The sequence below is a fragment of the Labrus bergylta genome, chromosome 6 (assembly GCF_963930695.1).
Source record: "Labrus bergylta chromosome 6, fLabBer1.1, whole genome shotgun sequence".
NCBI lineage: Eukaryota > Metazoa > Chordata > Actinopteri > Labriformes > Labridae > Labrus > Labrus bergylta.
Window position 1 is genome coordinate 11,199,814 of NC_089200.1, and position 19,236 is coordinate 11,219,049.

At 40.8% G+C, this 19,236-nt stretch overlaps 1 protein-coding gene across 2 annotated transcripts; it reads right to left on the bottom strand.

Annotated features, from left to right (window-relative positions):
- Window positions 1-185: 185 nt before the first annotated feature.
- Window positions 186-10,039, bottom strand: nr2f6b (nuclear receptor subfamily 2, group F, member 6b). 2 transcript variants are annotated; one of them, XM_029281490.2, is made up of 5 exons: window positions 8,187-10,039; window positions 7,069-7,163; window positions 3,610-3,941; window positions 2,736-2,982; window positions 186-2,178 (listed from the first exon to the last, which is right to left on the bottom strand). In XM_029281490.2, exons 1-5 carry the CDS (start codon window positions 8,453-8,455, stop codon window positions 1,904-1,906), a joined length of 1,218 nt encoding a protein of 405 aa, XP_029137323.2. In that variant the 5' UTR covers window positions 8,456-10,039; the 3' UTR covers window positions 186-1,903. The 2 variants fall into 2 exon arrangements, with proteins under 2 accessions (XP_029137323.2, XP_020512578.2); XM_020656922.3 differs by having other exon boundaries at window positions 3,610-3,944; window positions 8,187-10,036.
- Window positions 10,040-19,236: the final 9,197 nt, after the last annotated feature.

Here is a 19,236-nt window from a genome sequence, read left to right on the forward strand (position 1 = left end):
TTTGGCATGATCATAGACACATGCTTCTTTTCAAAACAGCAACAAAATCAAAACAAAATTCCCACAAATAACACAAATTTAACTCAAGCATGAAGAGCCTCATGCCTTATGACATACGAACAGATTATAACCCCCCACCCTACCCCCAAAAAACAAAACAAATGACACATTTTGATCCACCTAAGTATCTTTTTTTCAGTCATTTAATTTGGCAAGAGAAAACATTTGTCACAATGAGCTGCAGTTAGTGGCAGAAACACTCATGAATGTGACGACTTAGTACCTTTATCTTAGTACCAACAAAAATCCATAACCTTTCAACGCATACAACACATGGAGAACTTTGCATAAGAATAATTATCTGAACATGACCTCTGTCCACGTGGTGGTGCTTTTACAAGATGCTTTAAAAAAGGAAACCAAATATGTGAAAGAAAAAAATCCAAATGATCTACCACTACCTTTATAAAAGCAAACAAACCGTTTGAGATTTAACAAAAGCGCAAAAGTCACCAGACTGCAGCTTCCTGTTAATGATGTCAAACTTTGGGTCTCCGCTTGTATCACGTTTGACATTTCAAAACATTTTTAAAATACATTTTGGACAAAGTGTGGTGGAGGTCTATAAGGGGACTATAACTGCTAATGGTTTCTGTGGTAAAGACACCTTGATCCCTTTATATTCATCTTTAGCACATGGATTTACAATCTCCGTCTTTGATGTATAAAATATGAGGTAATAATGTTCGACAGGGATGTGACTATCTGAGAGCCAGGTTGTGTTTGAGCACATTCCCCTCCACTTAATGTACATTACATCTGCAAGCACAACATTGTACAATATACTATATTTTAGGAATAGCTAACCATTTAGGAATTACTGTATGCACAGCAACTAGTTAGCTTAACTTGGTATAAAGGCTGGATACAGACTGGAATAATTATCAACGCTCTGTCTAATGGTAACAAACCAGAGCTACAGCACCTTTATTTATGAGTTAGGTTTAGAGGTGTTGGCTGGAGGTTTTTTTTTTGTATTGCCTTAAGATAGTTTCAGACTAGCTGTACCATCCTTTTTTCCAGTCCTTATGCTAAACTAGGCTAATTTAAGCTAGCTGTAGCTTCATATTGGCAGCAATGACATGAAAGTGAAATCAACCTCATGTTAACATACAAGAAAGCAATAATGATATTTCCCATAATGTTGAACTATTCCTTATAACATACAAAATGTCTAATATACACAATACTTCAAACAGTACAATATACAATACAATGCCATTGCCTTGTCTTTGTTTTTATGTCGTACAACGTGATTCTTTGCAGTCTTTGACAAATACATTTGGTGACAGTCTGATATTTATCGAACATGACATAACTGACTGTGACGATGTAAAAACTCCAAAGCTGCCACTGAAGTCCTGCCTTTGAAAGTGGCAATTCTATGGCTTCTCTTTGATTCAAAAGAAAGAAAAAAAAAATCAGGGGGAACACACAGAGCCTGGTTCAAACTGAGTCACATGAGGGGTTATATGGGAGGAGGTAGTACAGGCACATGGCCTCATTTTAGAGTCTGAACTTCACTTAAAGCTCTGTTATTGTTGGTTTTTTTTCTCCAAAGTGAGACTGAGAGAGATCAGACAGCGGCCAGTGCTAAACTCACAAGTGCTGCAAACATAAATATAAAGACAATTACACGTTTAGTTCTCCCAAGGCAGCTTTAGTTTGCCTTAGACCAAACTTTAAACAGAAAATGTGGGAAAAGTTGACCTTTATGCTCACAAACAGTACCATAAACTTCTGAGATACCAGTTTGTATCCATAACATTCAGTTTGTGCTTGTATGTAGCTCTGTTTCCTCCCAATCTGATCTCGGTGAGTCTCACTCTGGACTCAGCAAGGTTTACTGTCCTGGTACGTAGGGCCAGCTGATGGAGCTCCCTGATAGCTGCATGTCTCGGATCAGCGTCTCGATAGGTGTCTTGCCCACCAGTCTCATGAAGAAGAGCTGGGAGATGAGGTTTGCTGGCACAGCTCGTAGAGCCGGTAGGCGCAGCAAGAGGCGGCCAAAGCGCTGAGGCTGATTTGGGTACTGTAACCTCTCGTACTCTGTCAGGGCGACCTGGGCCTTCTCCTGCAGGGACTCTACATGGGCCGGGTCAGTCAGCCCGCATGCATCTGTAAGACAACGACACATAGAATTACAGAACTGTCTTTTAATTAGGGCTTTCAAACAATCATAAACAAAGTCATTGCTGAATTTCATTGGGATTAATGTGTTAACTCTGATAACCATAGTTTTAATTTTTGTTTCTTTTATTTTACTTGTGTGTTATAGGAACATTTTTAGTTAATGCTTCATAACTTGTTTGATTTGTTAAAGGAATTGTATAAACTTTGGAGAAACAATGGTTAAAGAGATCAATTGCACTCTTATAACGGTAGGATACATATAAAGCTGTAGCCAGTAGCTAGCTTGTTTAGCTTAGTTTATCACAAAAATTGAAAAACAAGGGGAAACAACTAGCGTGGCTAACTCATAGCATCTCCTGACTAGTCACTGCACATGACAAAGAACAATCCAGGCACAAAATCCCCCATGAAACTACATATTGTTGGTCTTACACCTGTTCTTTTGGACAAGCCATTCGACTGACAAGATAAAATGTGTGAAAAAATGAAATTGTGCAGAGTCAGGCTAGCTGTTTCCTGCTGTTTTGTGAAGCCAAACTCACCTGGTGAAAACAGTGCAATGGCTTTGAGGCAGCTGTACTCAGCTGAGTCCACCTGGAGCCGGTTCAGCTTGTCCACCTGGTCCTGGAAAACCCGGACCTGGTCCATGAAGGACACGACACGCTCAGCTGACATGGGGGACGAGTGAAACCCGGCAGCTGCCAGCAGAGGAGCCATGTGTAGAGGCAAGGCAGACTGAGCTGCATTCAGGATGAAGAGCTCGCTCCAGCTCAGCCTCAACAGCGCCACCTATAGGGTCGATTGTAGATTTAAAACATGTCACTTAAGAGCAGTAAAGGATAAGAGATCAAAAACAAACTTTTTAATGTAATACTTAAACATTAATAATGACTAAGGTAAGCCATGAAAGCTGGCAGTGTGCCAGCCAGGACAACATCAGGATTATAAGATGATCAAAGAGAAAAGGCAGAATATGAAATATTTTTGTAAACAAAATTGTGTTTTTTTCTTGGAAACAATAGATAAAGTTGATACTTTAGTCCAACAAAGACTCTTCAAATGAAACAATTGGACACAAAGTGAAAATGACACTTTGGCAGATCTGTTTGCAACTCGAGGCCATAACCTCTGGCCGCTGACCATAAAATATCTTCAAACCCTTTAAAAGTTAATCATGTGGTCAATGGTTTTTATTTTATTGTAAGCTGCGGTACAAACAACAACTTAGAATTTTAGAGCTTCTTTTGTTTTTTAAAGAACTCGAGGTGTTTGTTTTAGATGAAAGATAAATTTAGGGACATGTGAAAAATACCTTATTAGTAGTATCATTTCCTATTATTCTTTTAAAACAATACTTGGTTGAGATTTTGTTCAGGTTAGTGAAACAATCACTAGGTGCTGTTTTCCCTGACTGACCTGCTCTGAGACTGGAAGCTCTGGGAAGTATGGGATGTTTCTGGCCCACTCGATGGTGCTGAAGAGGAGCCGGGCGGCCAGCTCACAGATACTGTCGATGCCCATGACGGAGGCTCCGCTCGCAGACGCCTGCATTTGTGCCTGACTGTAAGGGGTCCCGTAGCGGCTGTTAGGGTACGGCTCAGCCCGGAGGAGCTGGGAGATGAGTTCTGACACTGGCTGTCCGTTGAAGAAGTCCGCACCAATGTGACCTGGTACTGGTCCACCAACTCCTCCTGCCATGGAGTTTGGACTGATACCTGTGTGAGCTGGAGGGATGCGCCCTCGCTGGACTGCTGCAGGAAGAGAGGGAAGACAGAGAGCACAGTGAGAATCAGATTTAGTGCCTGTCAAAAGTTAAATGATTTGTATTCTCTTACACATGTAAAAATAAAATTTGCTGTAGACTACTTGAGTGATAGTTTGTAAACTTTGTATGGCGTAAAATGTGCACTGATAAAGTTAAGAATGTTATTTTAGTTATTACAGAAAACACCTCAAGAATCTCCATGCTCTCTAGTTTCATAACCTCCCTCCCCCTCTTATAATTTCCCATAACAGGCCTTAATATCCCATGAGCTTCTGTGGTTCATATCCTTGACGGCTAGATCTAACAAGTTACCTTTAAAGGACTTGTATCCCTTTAAAAAAAGATTCCCCATTGTCCAGCTATTTATTCAGCTAGCCTACTCCTACTCCAGTACCAAAAGGCATGTGTATCGACATATCAAACAACTAGTCTTATTGCAAGCTGAACTGGATGAAGAAACATAATCAAAAATAAATAAATTACATCAAGTGTAATGTTCATCCTTTATGGAGGTCTTTGGTGTTCAAGCAACAAATTATGGTTCTCTTTTTCTTGTTTTGATTCAAACTCTCTGCAAATTAGTTATGATTTGTAGGTATTTGCAAATGGATTTATCCTACAATCCTAAAGTAGCAAGTAGGCCTATAGAAGTGTTTTCTTTTTTTTCATATTTCAAAAACTTTTATCATTTTATCGCTGTTGTTTGAACACTGCTCTGTTTTTTTTTGGTTTGCCATGATGTTCACGTTGGGTTTAGATCGTTGAATTATATGCAGTACGACCATAGCCTTACAATATAATCACAAGTCACAGAGGTCGCATATTATGGCTTAACTCCATTTTAGTCTTAAAAGATTAGACTATAATCTAATGGAATTATGTAGGCCTAGGTAAAAACACAAATGTCCTCTCTGAACCTAACACCTAACTAGTTGTTCTAAATAGCAGTAAATATACTTTTGTTGCAGTTTCACTGTAAGTAATAGAAAAAGATGTTATATTACACAATAAACCATAGACTGTAAATATCACGATTTAAACGCTAGCCTATATCAACTTGTTCAACACAAACCCAGAAATAGGCCTAAGTCCTTTCACCAAGGAGGAGATGCTCCTGTCCCCATGGTAACCGAATTTCCCCAATGACTTAGAATCTTCATACTAAACATAGGCTGTGTCCGAAATCACTCACTCATTCCCTACTCCCTATTCACTATATAGTGCACTATATAGTGGATAGGGAGTGATTTCGGACACAGCCATAATCTATTTTAAAATTATTTACTTCGGTACACCATTATTAATAGCTACCAAGCCGAACAAAACACAGTAACCCGGAATAAAGCGGAACCTTCCCCGAAAATGAGTGGCAGGGGGTTTGTGATAAAACAACACACTTTTTAGACATAGCAGCCGCTAGTAGCCACACGTTCGCAGAAGAAAGTTGGTTATACACTTAATGTTAGTTTGGTGTTGTAATTGCTCATTTACCTTGGTTAATTAAGCCACCTTAAAAGTCATTATTTGTTGTATAAACTGCGTGGAGTTTGGTCATCGTGTCTGCTAAGCGCTGTGTTCAGTGTGCCCTCAGTCTTACCTTACAGGTATGTTATTGTGTTAAATTGATATCTGTCTAATGTGCACCTTTGCACAAGAACTCCAATGTAGCCTCAGCCTAAATAAAAAATAAAAGATTTGAGCTACAATAAGTTCTATAATTCTGTGGTGGGGGACGGGGATAAAGCTTGCACATTTGTATTGACTTTGCCCTTCAACACGCAGATCCTGATTCCTACCTGAATGGTATTCTTCAGACTATGAGTAAACTCTCCAGCTGCTACACTTTCCAGACTGCGTTAAAGGTGAAAAGACATTTCCAGGTAATGTGGAAACAGCACAAACTGCGTCACGGCCGCTGCCAGCATGGTTCATTAATAACCAGGCCCAATATAACCCCTGGCATACCATCACCTCAGTGCACATTATGTATGGGACTGCTCATGGTATCCACTGACACAGACCGAAATACCATAAGTCCTACAGTGAGCTTAGGGTTTACAAGAATACAATTACAAATGGGTTTAAAGTGTTTTTTGATTAGAGGATGGAAGGATGTGAAATTAAATCACACCTGGGGAAAGGGGAATTCTACCTTCCATCTAACAGAAATTAGGTAAACCGTAGGTCTACCTGTTTTTAAAATGATATAGGATATATAATAGGGCTATGTAAGAGATGCACACAGAGCCTTCTGGGTTTAGACAGAACAGATATAGCAGACTGAACTTGTATTTGTTTTTTCTGTTATGCAAATCAAACATGGTTGCCTCTAGTTCCCTTTGGTCCCTGAAGCTCGGCAGCTGCTGGGCGTCAAACACTGGGCTGAAAACATGTTTTGGTTGACAGTATAAATATTGTGCTTTGGATTACTGGCAAATGTCAGTGGCTGTTTCCGTCAGAGTAAGCACTTTCTCTGTGAATTACCCATTTCTGACATTTTATTTACTTGCATGTGTGCTTTACTGGTATTTGAATTGGTTAGTTTCCTTTCCTTTGCTTAAGGGTGTTTTTACAAATGTTTTTAAAGCTATAAAAAGAAGAGGATGTTTTACCTTAGCCAAAAGATAAATTATCCACCATCTTTACTAAATACAACATATAAATGCTCAAACACATACCATCAGTAATGATTATATTGCTAAGTCATATCAAACCTGCATTTACTAATAAAGTTGCTCTTTGGGGCAGCACGGCAGCACGGATGCACTAAAAATATTAGGCCTACTGAACTAACCCATGATCATTTCATGTTTTTGTGAGCCACTGAGCCATAACAACATGATGATTCTCTGTGAGTCTTCCACCATTCACATTGCACATCGAAGTTCATCACTGTAAAAAAAAAAAATATATATATTGCAGCCTAAAGGAAAGGATCGTAAACCACCATGAAACCATGATACAACAAGTCAACAGTAACCTCGAACATAAAGAAAGGATTCAGTCTGAGATTGTTTACCACTAGCATTAAAATATAATTAAATACATCCACCAATCCTGAAACTTAAACCTTTCACTTGCTGGGCACATTAATGACGGAGCTTTGATACCTTCTTTGCGCATTCCAACACGGAAACATTTCTTCAGACGACAGTATTGGCACTGGTTGCGGTGATGCTGATCGATTTGGCATTCTCGATTTGATCTAAGGAGACAACATCAAAGATACATTTTTAGAGCAAACAAAGAATTAAAATCCACAGCTCTTTCCTGATATGAAGCAAGCTTTGAACATTGTGCAAGTTTCCAATAAGGAAGTGATGTTTGCACTGATATCTCCCCCCCCCCCCCCCCCCTTACCTTGCTGACCCCAGTGATGAGTGAACTGTGTGAGCCAAGGCTATTGAGGCTGTGACCTTTGTAAATCATCAGCCCTACACGCCCTTGTGCTGCTGTTTACAGCAGGACGAGGTCTGCCAGTGTTTCACATGGAGTATTTTTCAGCCTCTGGACATGACAAACTGAACCAAGAGACACCCTACACTCAGAGCTGCTGCATTATTAGGTGGAAGCAATAACTGTGTTCAGAGGCTGAGAGGAGTCTTAATAAGGGTAAAGGATTGAGTTGCAACAATGCGTTCCTGCATGTGCTGAAGAATAATGGTTATGTTGACCTTCTGAGGCAATCCATCCTCACATGACTGACCTTCAGGGCTGTCATTTCTTTTTTTCCTTTTTTTCCTTCCTGGAGCTGTTTGGTAGACGTATCCAAGGTTAGAACATATTATTCTGAAGAGAGACACAGACTAAAATGCTTTGTCCTTTATAAATGTGAATAACTATATACTGAAAATATATCTCTATAAATGACTCACTTTGAGCACTGTGAACATTTCATACAAGGTTTAGAACACACTTGAATGTACTTAAACCAACTTGAACTTTAAAGATAAATCTTACAAATTAAAAGCGTGTTTTACTATCATGTATCCATTCCCTCCGGTTATTGGTACCCACAGGAGGAGTAATCATTGTTGACAGCATTTATAAACACTTTTATCACCTAAAAAAACAACATTATGGTAATTTTAATCATGGACAACATCCAAAGAAGAAATCAAAGTTTTTAAGAGAAGCCCAACATAAAAAGCTGATCAAGTAAAAAAAGGCATTTATTAATTCAACAGCTGATCATCTGTCTTCAGTCTTCAATCCCAGCAGCCCTCACCTGCAGGAGTAGTTGAGGTTTCTCCTGATGCTCCTCTTGAAGAAGCTCTTGCAGCCCTCACAGGTGAACACACCGTAGTGCTTCCCGCTGGACTTGTCCCCGCACACCACACAGTCCACCACGCAGGACTTGTCCTCGTCCCCGACGTCCACATCGCTGCTCCCAGCCTGAGGCGAGCCGTCATCTTCCTCCCTCCTCAGGTAAGCCTTCTCCCCCAGTCCATTAGTGTCCCCGTTGGGGTTGCCCCATCCCCCGCTCACCATGGCCATATTCTCTGAGCCACGCAGCCCTGAGAGTGGATCATACACAGACCCGCCCGGTCCCCCAGCTTCAAACTACACTCAAAGTCTAAAAAAATGGCTCCACACAAGAGAACAGCAGCTCCAGTTTGTGTTAAAGGCAAGTTCTGTCCAAGAAGAACTCAAAAGAAGGACAAAAAGTTGTCTCGTGCTCTCTCGTGTTGACCTTTTCTCCCCTTTGCCGTGCGGTTGTAATGACCTGGAGGTCCTTGGCAGTGTTGTTCTCTCTCTCTCTCTTCTATAATCCCTCTGCTCTCTCTGTTCTTGTCTTTCACCCTCGTGTTCTGTGTCCTGACCTCCGATCAATGGCCACGGAGTTCTGAGAAAAACTTCAGACACACATTGAGCGGTTCAGAGTTCAAGCAGAAGAAAAGGGTGCAGCCTTGCTCTTTTCACAGGAAACAATAAATTACACTTTGACTCTCTTTCTCCCTCCCTCTCACTTTCTCTCCCCCCCCCCTTGTGGAAGAAGTAAAAGGTACAAAACACCTCACTTATCCGTAAGCATGGGCACCAAACCGAGTCCAATCCAAAGGAAAAAGAAGCTGTGCCCCTCTGTCAGCGACAGGGTAGGACTTTCTCCAAAAAGGACAAGCGAGTGGGAGGAAAAATGACAACACAGCTCTCCTTCAAGCAGGGTTAAACTGCCCTGCCCTCTCCTCCAACTTATAAACTAGTCCAACCAGTTCCTGCCGTGCAGAGGTGTTATCTGCTGATCTGAGGCAGTTCTAGTCCAGACTCACTCTTGACTTGTCGTGGCTGTTATAGACGCTGAGGGGATAGTGATGAAGAGGAAAAAGAAGGTTTTGCTCTGGAAATGCCAAAATTACAAAAGAAAAATTAAAAAGCTTGGACAGCAGGATTTGTTTGTGAAATTACCACATTCAACTTCAGCTTTCTTTATACGATGATTTTTTTTTTTCTAACCAGGAAGCATATCTTTCCTTTATAAATGGCTGAAAACTATCCGGATTCCGCGCTTGGTATTGAAATAAGCAGCAAGAAAGACTGCATTATCTCTCAAACTCTTGAAATAAGTCCTCCTCTTCTGCTTCTTTGGTGAAGAAGGAAAGTTTTCTTTTGGCTCCTCCAACTCGTTAAGAGTCTGTTCTGTCAAGAGGCTCAAATGTCACAGAGAAAAACAACAACCTTAAACAAAACCAGACTCGAGAAAATGTCCTTGTTTGCAGTTTGGCCTCCTCTCTCAAAGTGTCGTCCCTCTCTTCTTCTCTTGTTTTGTCAGTGCTTGTCCATCCAGCAGTAACAACCAGAGGCCAGAACCTCTTTTGCATTCCCTGTCAGCAAGTCAGGGTGTACTGTTGCACTCTTTACAACTCTGCCCATCCGCTTTTCTTTCTTTCTGTTGGCACCGGCAGGAATAAATTAGGCAAACAAGAGCAGGAAAAACACAGTCACAGAGCTTTTTTAGTGAAAGCCAGGCGCTGCAGTGGAAAGCAGCTCAGTGATATATCCTCCACTACTCCTCTCTCATGCTCCTCTCAATCCTCTCTCTGTGTCTCTGCCTTGCTCCCTCCTTTAGGGAGAGTGAGCGTGTGTCTGTGTGCTGAGGGATTTGACACTGCTATTCAAGCCCTGCTGTTGCCATGGCGCTGGATGCCTTATAAGGCCAGTGGAGTCAAAGAGCACGGAGTGGGCTGCAGACACACACACACACACACACACACACACACACACACAGATACATACACACAGAAAGAATGCCTGGCTGCCTGACTGGCCGCCTGTTTCCCCCCTGACCCCGGGCCAGCCTGGGAGCAAAGGGGGAGTTAACCCCGACACTGCTGTAAAACAAAGAGAAGGGTCTTGGGTCGACACACAGCCAGCACATGGCACTCACACTCATGTTCTCCACTCCAGTCTAATCCCAAAGAATTCCTCCGACTATGTTGACCCGACAATAACAGGGGAGGCTTGTTGTTGTTGAGCAACTTGTCAAAAGGTTATATGATACTCCACTGGTTCCTTTTCACACCTGCTGCATACACTCACAGGTCTGTGTGAGGGATGCCAAAGATCCTGGATGGTGCTGGTTGGTGCCCCTTTTTAAACTGGTCTTTAGTGCCTCACTGGGAGGGTTCGGAAAAGAAAAGTCAGAATCGGTTTTAAATAGTTGAGAGACATCTTAAAACCAATCTAGTGTCCCGACTGTGGGATTCTGCACTTCATGATTTAGCTTCTGAAGCCCCAATACAGAGGTACAGTGGTGTGACCGGCAGCAGTGAGGTTAAAAGTAAAAGGTTGTAGGTTAGTATGTTTGGATGGGTGGACATTCAGTGCACCCGACTTTCATGCCGGGGCCCAGAGGTCACTCTCCAGAACTCTCTGGCAATCAATCTGTTAACCCTCCCTTCAAATTTTAGCAGCTTGCTTAGCAGAAAGGCTAAGCAAGCTGCTTTCTTTACTGTGCGCTGATGCATTGCTGTAAAATCCATGGATTTCCCCTTTAAGTTAGACTGTCAATGATCCATGGTACAACTAAAAGCACTGATGTATGTTTAAGTTACACAAACCTATCTGGATGTATTTGCGGTGCAGCTCATGCATCGTCTTGACAGTTTTCAAAGCTCCTGTGGAATTTCTGGCCTGCTTTGTCTGTCGTACCAGCAGCATTGTCATCTGAAGGTCTCCACGAAAAAAGGGAGGATAAATAAACAAACTGAGCCTGCTGCCAAGGTTTCCAATAGCAGCCTCCAAATGCAGGGGGAAAAAAGCTCACAGTAGAGGTATTCACTGCTGCATGCCTTCTTAAAAGAACCTTTGTTTACCAAAAAAAGTGTCATCACATGGTTTTCCAGGAATTCCCTCAGAATGACAAAACATTTCTTCCCTGTGATGTTCAAAAGAACATTTTGGTCCCTCAGGAGAAAATGTCAAAGAGGTATTTTGTGAGTAAAAGGGCCGGCAGGAAGAGGAAGGCTTTCTCTTACGCCATTTTTGTCAGTGTGGTTAAGTCAGCCTTTTAAAATGGGAGCATAAGGTAACTTTAACCCACATCCGTCACAGCGAGACTCATTGTGCATGGATAGGCCTTTTGTTTGGTTAAGAGGTTATCAGGGCCCAAGCTAAGCTGCTATACTTTGAATTAGTGCTTTCCTCTGAGCCTTTGTAGCCAGCAGTGGCAGTGGACCATGTGGGAGAGTATTTGATACTTAACAATACTGGAAATGGCTTGTAAAGCATTAGTTGTAGGAAGTGTCAACTTAAAAACCATCTGTTTACCTGTCATCTGGTATATTTTAAAAAGCCTTCTGTCAGGTTTAGTGGATGAAAATCATCCTGGGAAAAGAATAATAGATGTTTGAGGATTATGAAATGTTTTTACATACTTAATCAGAGAAACATTGTCAAATTCATCATGCTGTAAATTTATGTTCCTCTGACATTTAAGTAGTGGGCGCTGCTGATGCAAAATCATTTTTGTGGACACAGACCCTTAGGGTTACTAATATTTACTGATTTATTTCAAACAAATGTGAACATAAAATATATTAATCCAAATAAACACATGAATATCTTCAGTTGAACATGTCTCAATTTGTGTTTTAGGTTTGTTTAGGTATTGATTTTAATGTAATCTTTGTTATCCTTTGTCTTTATAGACAGTCTCTCTCTTTGAGATTAATCATTAAATGAACACAACTTTGCCAACTTGAGCACAATAACATAAAAACTGTACATTTTTAGAGGAGCAGACGACAGTATTTCCTAGGTAAATGTTAGGTAGAAGAAGCAGATTGGACCATTGACCTCTGACTTTACTTGTTTGGTTGTTTAGATTATCAGCAGCTTTGGTATGTGAGGCTAAAACCAGACAGTTGGTGTAAGTTACCACGGTTTGTTGGTGTGTGTGAAAGAATTGCCCTCTTCCAGCTGTTCTATTTATGTTGTTTTGGTTTCTGAAATGTCCTTTACTGTAAGTGTTCTTTTGCATTACCACTTATAGCTTACACATCTGGGAGTTAGTGTTGTGAATAGTGTGTGTGTGCGTGTGTGTGTGTGTGTGTGTGTGTGTGTGTGTGTGTGTGTGTGTGCGTGTGTGTGTGTGCATGTCTTGCTCTTTGAACTGCAGGTCAGGAATGCTGCTGCTCTCAGCGTGAAGTCGACTGTGTTGGAGTCTGTGCATTCTCAACACAGTCAGGAGTCCAAACCATCAGAGTGAAACAGACAAACCATCAGTTCACTCACCTGAACACAAGCATGCACGCGCACACACACACACACGCACACACACACACACTCACACTCACGCACACACACACACACACACACACACACACACACTCTCACACACACACACACACACACACACACACACACACACAGCCACCAGAGGAAACGACTGTGCTCAGATATTCCTCTTAAATACCTCTCTCTTAGTTAAAGGTGCACTATGGAGATTTGGTGGTGAAATTTGAAAGTTGGAGAAGTGAAACAATTCTATGCCATATTTTCTGATCTGAATACACAAACTTTACTTTAAAAAGCTACCAGGAGAGTTAAGGTTTCACTCTTGCGGCCCCCCCACCGTTACTTCTCGCCAAGCATTTTATCTTCAAACTGTGTTGCAGGGATCAATATTTTTCCTCTGAGGACAGATTGTGTATAGAGTTATGAACATATAGCACATATATGACATATGTCATATTATTGAATTTAAATAATATAGTTTATGTCTGCAGAGTGATGCTTACACTTAGATCTTGCCTGCATATTTACATGTAACTATACTAGGCGTCAAACTCCAATCAGTTTAGCTAAATGCATGCTACAAATGTTCCATTCTGCAGCGATGCATAGTTTAGCTTATAGGTGGCCGTTTTTTCCATAAAATGGCCAAGCAGAACACCATCTCATGTGGTTAATACATTTACTGTTGACAAGTACTGCATACAATCCGACTATCCCTTTAATCAGGAGTTGTATATATCCTCAAAAGTGACTTGAAAAAGCTGCCTATGGCTAATATACAGTCCTACATGTATTCATGGTCATTAATTTAAATATCTGCGCTTTTGCAGGGGGACCTGTATGATTCAGGATAACCTCAGTGAGGTTGTTAGTTTTTCACTAAAGTATTGTTTATCCTCTCTTTTTTCCAGAACATGCTTAGGTGTTATTTGTAGTTTTAAGCTTGTGATGGTTTATGATACATAGTGGCTTAAATGTGTAGAAGATAAAGTTCATATTTAAGCTTTAGAAATCTGAAGGCTTGTGTAAACAAGATGGGATCCCACACATACCCTCAGATAGGCATGGACAAAAAAACTCTCTTTCAGGTTTAACCTGTTGCAGCTCTGTGGATCTTTAGTGTCAACTGAAATCTGACTTTCTTTAACAAAGTTCACATTTCTCATCTGAAAAGAAGAAATATTGAAACTACACAGGTTATAGTTCCCCTGCTGAAAATTAAGTGCTGACTTTTTGTATGAAAATGTTTTTGTAAAATATCAGAAAAATGAAAAGCAATATAACTGATCCTCAACGCCCTCTTTCTTTACAGCACGGAAGTGTGACCCGAGTTTGAAACAGTCACAATAATTCTCCACAAATATAATCTTTAAAGTCTGCAAACTGCATTAGTTAAAGTGTAGAGGAATGTGAACACTGGGGTTAAACTTTAACTCTGAGGAGTAACTCAGGGTGAACATGAGAGAGCACATGACTCCTTGCTCCTTCCTCATTAGCCTCACTGCCCTTTGGCCTAGAGGCCAGAGGAAAAAATCATCTTTTTCCTCTCTCCCCCCTCTCTCTCTCCTCCTTTACATAACTCTCGCTCCATCCTCGGGCCTTTGACCTCAAACGAATGGCGGAGCAATTTTAAAACACACAGGGCAGTGGAACCTGCCAAAGAAAAACATCTGCTGGGGTGAATCAAGAGAAACAAATGGTGTCCAATCAATGTTTGGCATCCTCCCCTCCCAGTACCTACTGGGGATGGTGGGAAACTTCCCATTTGGCCTGCGCTGTTGTTATTTAAACCAGCTAACATGAACAAGATAATAGCCTTTTGTTTGTCCATGAGTCAGTAGAACTGTTTACTGTATCGGCAGTGGAAATTTTGCCAATGTGTCAGATGTGAAGATAAGATGCGTTATTGAATGAGGCGGATGTTAAGCTGTTTCAAATTGAGTAGGAAAACAAGCCTTGGCTTTGCTTTAGCTCAATCACTTGAACTCTGATGCTAACATTGCAGGTGTTATATTTTTACGTTGCACCAGAGAATAGATTCCACAAGAGGAATGGTGTCTGCTGAAAATGTAGTTTTAATAAGTTTATAAGGGTGGCCATTCCAACGGATGAAGAATCTGCTTTGTATACATTGAAAAGAAACGATTAGCCAAAGTGTTTTCTTAAGATCTGAAGTACCCATTAAGAGGCTGTCAATAGAGATGAACTCTTTGCCGCCAGCCATTAACCAAGCCAGCTTTTTCAGACAAGGCATTAACCTAACGCTCTTCGCAGTCACAACATATTTGATTGTGTTCCCAATCACCAGCTTCAATCTCCTTTAAATCTGAGTCCAATCTGTTGCTCCCTAAATGTTCCCTCTGCTGTTTGCCCGCTTTTGTCTATGGGTCAATTAAGGTGCTTAAACAGGACAGAAAATGAACTTAATCAGCTCACTGAAGAAGACTCAAATGCTTTAACAGGATTACGGAGAGGCCACTCCTCCCGCCATCTTTCCTCTCTAAACACCTTATTGCTGTAATCTACCGAGCTAAGTGACCTCTTTAACTCGTCTTCTTGTTGTTAGTCTCGCACTGAAGAACATCCAGACTTTGTTTTCCCATCTAGTCTTTATGTCTATGTCTAAGGTAGCCTACATCCAATAGGTGTGTCAAATGTGTGATTATGCATCAGTTCCATATCAAAATGCTAAAATATGGCTCAAACCTTCTGAACAGATTTTCTTTATTTCTTTTCCCAAAATTTTCAGAAAAAAGTTCAAATCCAAATTTTTGCAATACATTTGCTTACCTGCCTTCTGGGGAAACAGCAAACATCAGATGGTACGTCAAAGAGCGAAAAAGGAAGTGTGTGTGAAGATTGTCTGCTAGCTCTTCTTAGCTAATGTTGTTAGCCTTTTAGCAAAGAAGCTAACAACAATTTGTTGCGATAATTTTGCAAAAATGATGGGGATTTTTAATACATCACCTTGTCCCTGAACATGACTTCTTTATGAGTCATATCAGAAATGTTTTCATTGGAAATATTTTATTAGCCATCCCAACTACAGCTCCCATGATGCAATGCTGCTGTGTGATATGTTCAAACTACATCCTTGTTTAAAAAAAAAATAATAAGCTGAATAAACGCTTCATGTGAATTTTGTCCAACAGCATCCTCAAAAATGATCATCCAGTTCATCTCTCTCTTTTCTGTTGAAGTTGGATAACTATTGTTCAAAACATCAATCTGAAACATACATTCAAGGTATTCGATAAAAAAGTCTACTCTTTTTGATTCTCTAAACAATGACACTATCGTTATCAAGCTACTACCATCACCTGACCTGTATTTACATCTGGATATGAAAATGGCCGTAGATGACTTGTCAGTCCTCCCTTTTGACCTGAAGTCGTACATGTATTGGATTACAGACTCACAGCACTTGAGACCAGACAGGTATAGGCCGTGTACAAGCTGCCACAACATGTCAAGCTCAATCAGCTCCTGTTACCATATATCTGGTATTTATCACTACAGGTCACAGGTCACAGAGGGCAGAAATGATGATTTATTTTTATATATCTGGACAGATTGATGGCAATTGTTTCCACTGTGTGATTCTAAAAAAATCTAATCTAAATCTAAATAAATCAAAAACTGGACTACTGACTCAGAGGCCATGAGGGAAGATTGTTGGTGAGGCAGCAGATCTGAAGACGACTCTCACTTCAACGCAGCAGTGCCAAAAACTGCAGTTCTTTGAGTGGCCACTTCAAGTTAGCAATAAAAGTGGGTAGAGCTCTAGAAGGTCTTATTAAAAAACGAAAAAAATGTAAGCAGAAATAAGCACATTCATAGCCCGAAAAGAAAGTATTTGGGTATATAGCAACATTTCTATGTATGAACAGTATTCATACAATTCTCCAGTTTGATGGTTATGCATAATTAGGGGCGTGGCCAGTTAATTATTTAAGTAACCTTTACCTGTTACTCTTGTTTGTTTTGTTTGGGCCTTAAATAAAAATAAATAAATGTCATGGACAATATTTACGAGTTGAACATCCTGATTCAAAAGACAGAACAAAGGTTTTTTAAGTTAACTAGCCACAAGCCAAGTTTTACAATGAGTTTAAACCTTTAATATGACAACACTTATCCAGGATGAAGGAATACAGAATTGATTTCAGGCATTCATAATATCTTTGAAGCTACAAAAAAGCTGGATGCAGTCTTGCAATAGGAGCTTTTGCATATTTAATCCCCATAATTAGACCCAGTTTCTCATGCAACAAAGTTTCCCTCTTCATTAGGAGGTTTTCATGAAGAGATGGCCTGTTTGTCTGAGCAGTTTGCTGACATCATCTGAGTGGGCGAGGGCACAAAGAGGATGTGATCTGCCGTTTGATTGCGGTCACATGTTGGCAGTTCTCTGTGCCGATTGCATTGCATCCCCTTCCTCCTGACCTCTTCCCAGGCTGGCTGGTGTCCAAATGCTCAGGAGTGAGGTGTCAGGTCAGCTGGCAGCATCCCAGAGCTCAGAGAGAGATGTATAGAGGAGGAGGATATGAGAGGGGATATGGAGTGGTAGTGACAGGTGAGCTAATGGCTTTGTGAAAGAAAGGCCATGAGGATGACGCGCAGGGCTGTGATCTCTTTATACAGCTTACAGAGGGACAACTTATTAAAATGAGGATTGGAAGCACAGAGTAAATGAGTTGACCTTAAACCCCCAGGTCACTGACCCCCTTCCTGCTGATCTCTGTGTGTGATTGCGTCCACCCCCACCCTGATTGACAGCCTCTGTCAGTGTCTCATAATGGTGCGGTATTTCTTCCCAGGCACTGAAAAACACCCTGATCCACAGGCTTGAACAAGGCCGTTGCATGTTTGAGGGTGGTTGGGTTGTAGATAGGTGCATAGTCACTACAGCACCTGAAAAGACTTCAAGACCTCAAGGGCTTTTTCACTTTATTTCACTTATTTTACCAGATTGTATTTTAATGCATATTTTTATCACACTACAATAGGGTTTTTTACATAAACGTAAGGTTTCATTAATTTAAATTAGAAAGTGTGAAGTATGTTTGAATAATACTTATCCACATTAGCAAGAATTCTACTCATACTCTTATATAGCAAGTAATTATCTAATAATAACACGTTATATCGACAATGAGGTCTACATTTTTGGTAGGTAGTTTTCTCATTTATAATTTTTTGTATTTTTTGTAATAGTGAATTTTGAAAGTGCGGTATTGCAACTTCACACAACCCCACTGTATGAATCAAAGATGCAAAGGGAGTTACTTCAGTAGGTGCACTTTCTTGAGACTAGCATTCTGTGTGCTTTATACTGCACTTTTTTACTTTTATTTGACATTATACAGAAGTTACAAATTGCTTTGCAAAGGACAAATTTCATAAAGAATTCTTAAAGGAAGAGCTTGACCCTAAACCATAACGTTTTGGTGGTGCAAGTAATACTTCCTAATGATTTATATTGTTATTTAAGCTCCTTCCCAGCAAACCACAACAGTAAAATACAATGATTGGACTGCTGATTTATGAGTTAAATTAACAGTTTTATTGGAGTATATATTAATAAATTTTACCAATATTCAGTTTTAATTGTAATACACACTTTTTCTTGCCTATGATTTTGACTTGTAATCGAGGGTTTATAGGACTGGCCTCTGTGATACAAGAGTCACCCAAAGGTTACGACAATCATGTCATCTAAAAAAAACCTTTGATGAAGTCAGAAGCTTACCATAGATCTTACAGAGAGCCGAAACAAAATGGAGCGATAATTGTATCATCTGCTCTAATGGCAGCTATTACAACAATAGCAAGGATGACCTGGAGGTATTGGGGGAGCGGCAAGGACCGGCCCTCTGCGGTGACCTCTGCTCGGGAAAGGGCAACCTTAGGCAAGAGTCAGGGCGTCAGGGGTTCGCCACCTCGTCTGGCACTCTGAACTCTCCATTCACTGGCTAACACAACAGCCAGGCATCGTTGTGACCCAGTGGGTGTGACTGTCAACCTTTGCCTTAACCTCCTGACCGCCGGTCACAGCTGCAGCTGACCGGCCATGGTGGGTCAGGACATGAGGTCGGCTGGAGGGGGGAAGAGGACATGAGGTCGGCTGGAGGGGGGAAGAGGACATGAGGTCGGCTGGAGGGGGGAAGAGGGGACAGTGATGATTGAGAGATGAGTGAGGTGAAGAGATGCAGGCTGAAGGATGAGAAATGGTGGTTTGAGTGAGAAGTAAAGAGCAAAGGATGGCTGTGAAGAGAAGGTGAGAATGAGCAGAGTTTTTAAATGGTCAGGTCACCCAAATACAAAAACTCATATTGTCTGATTTACCTTCATTTGTAGATGTTTTCACTGATTTAGTTTAATTTATTTACATCTTAAGAGATCCATCTTCGGGACGTTTGCCTTTATACTAATATTTTTGCAGTGGAATTATTATAATAATTCTTTCTTTTTTTCCCCAAGCCTTTAGGAGGTATCTCTGGCTTTAGTTTAGATTTCTTCCATTGTAATCAAAACTAGTT

Excerpts from the sequence above, each read along its gene's own strand:
- nr2f6b (XM_020656922.3), bottom strand. The coding sequence starts at position 8,455 with ATGGCCATGGTGAGCGGGGGATGGGGCAACCCCAACGGGGACACTAAT. Across the intron at positions 7,164-8,186 it reads AACCTCAACTACTCCTGCAG|ATCAAATCGAGAATGCCAAA; the intron begins GTGAGGGCTGCT and ends TTGTCTCCTTAG. Across the intron at positions 3,945-7,068 it reads TGTTGGAATGCGCAAAGAAG|CAGTCCAGCGAGGGCGCATC; the intron begins GTATCAAAGCTC and ends CTCTTCCTGCAG.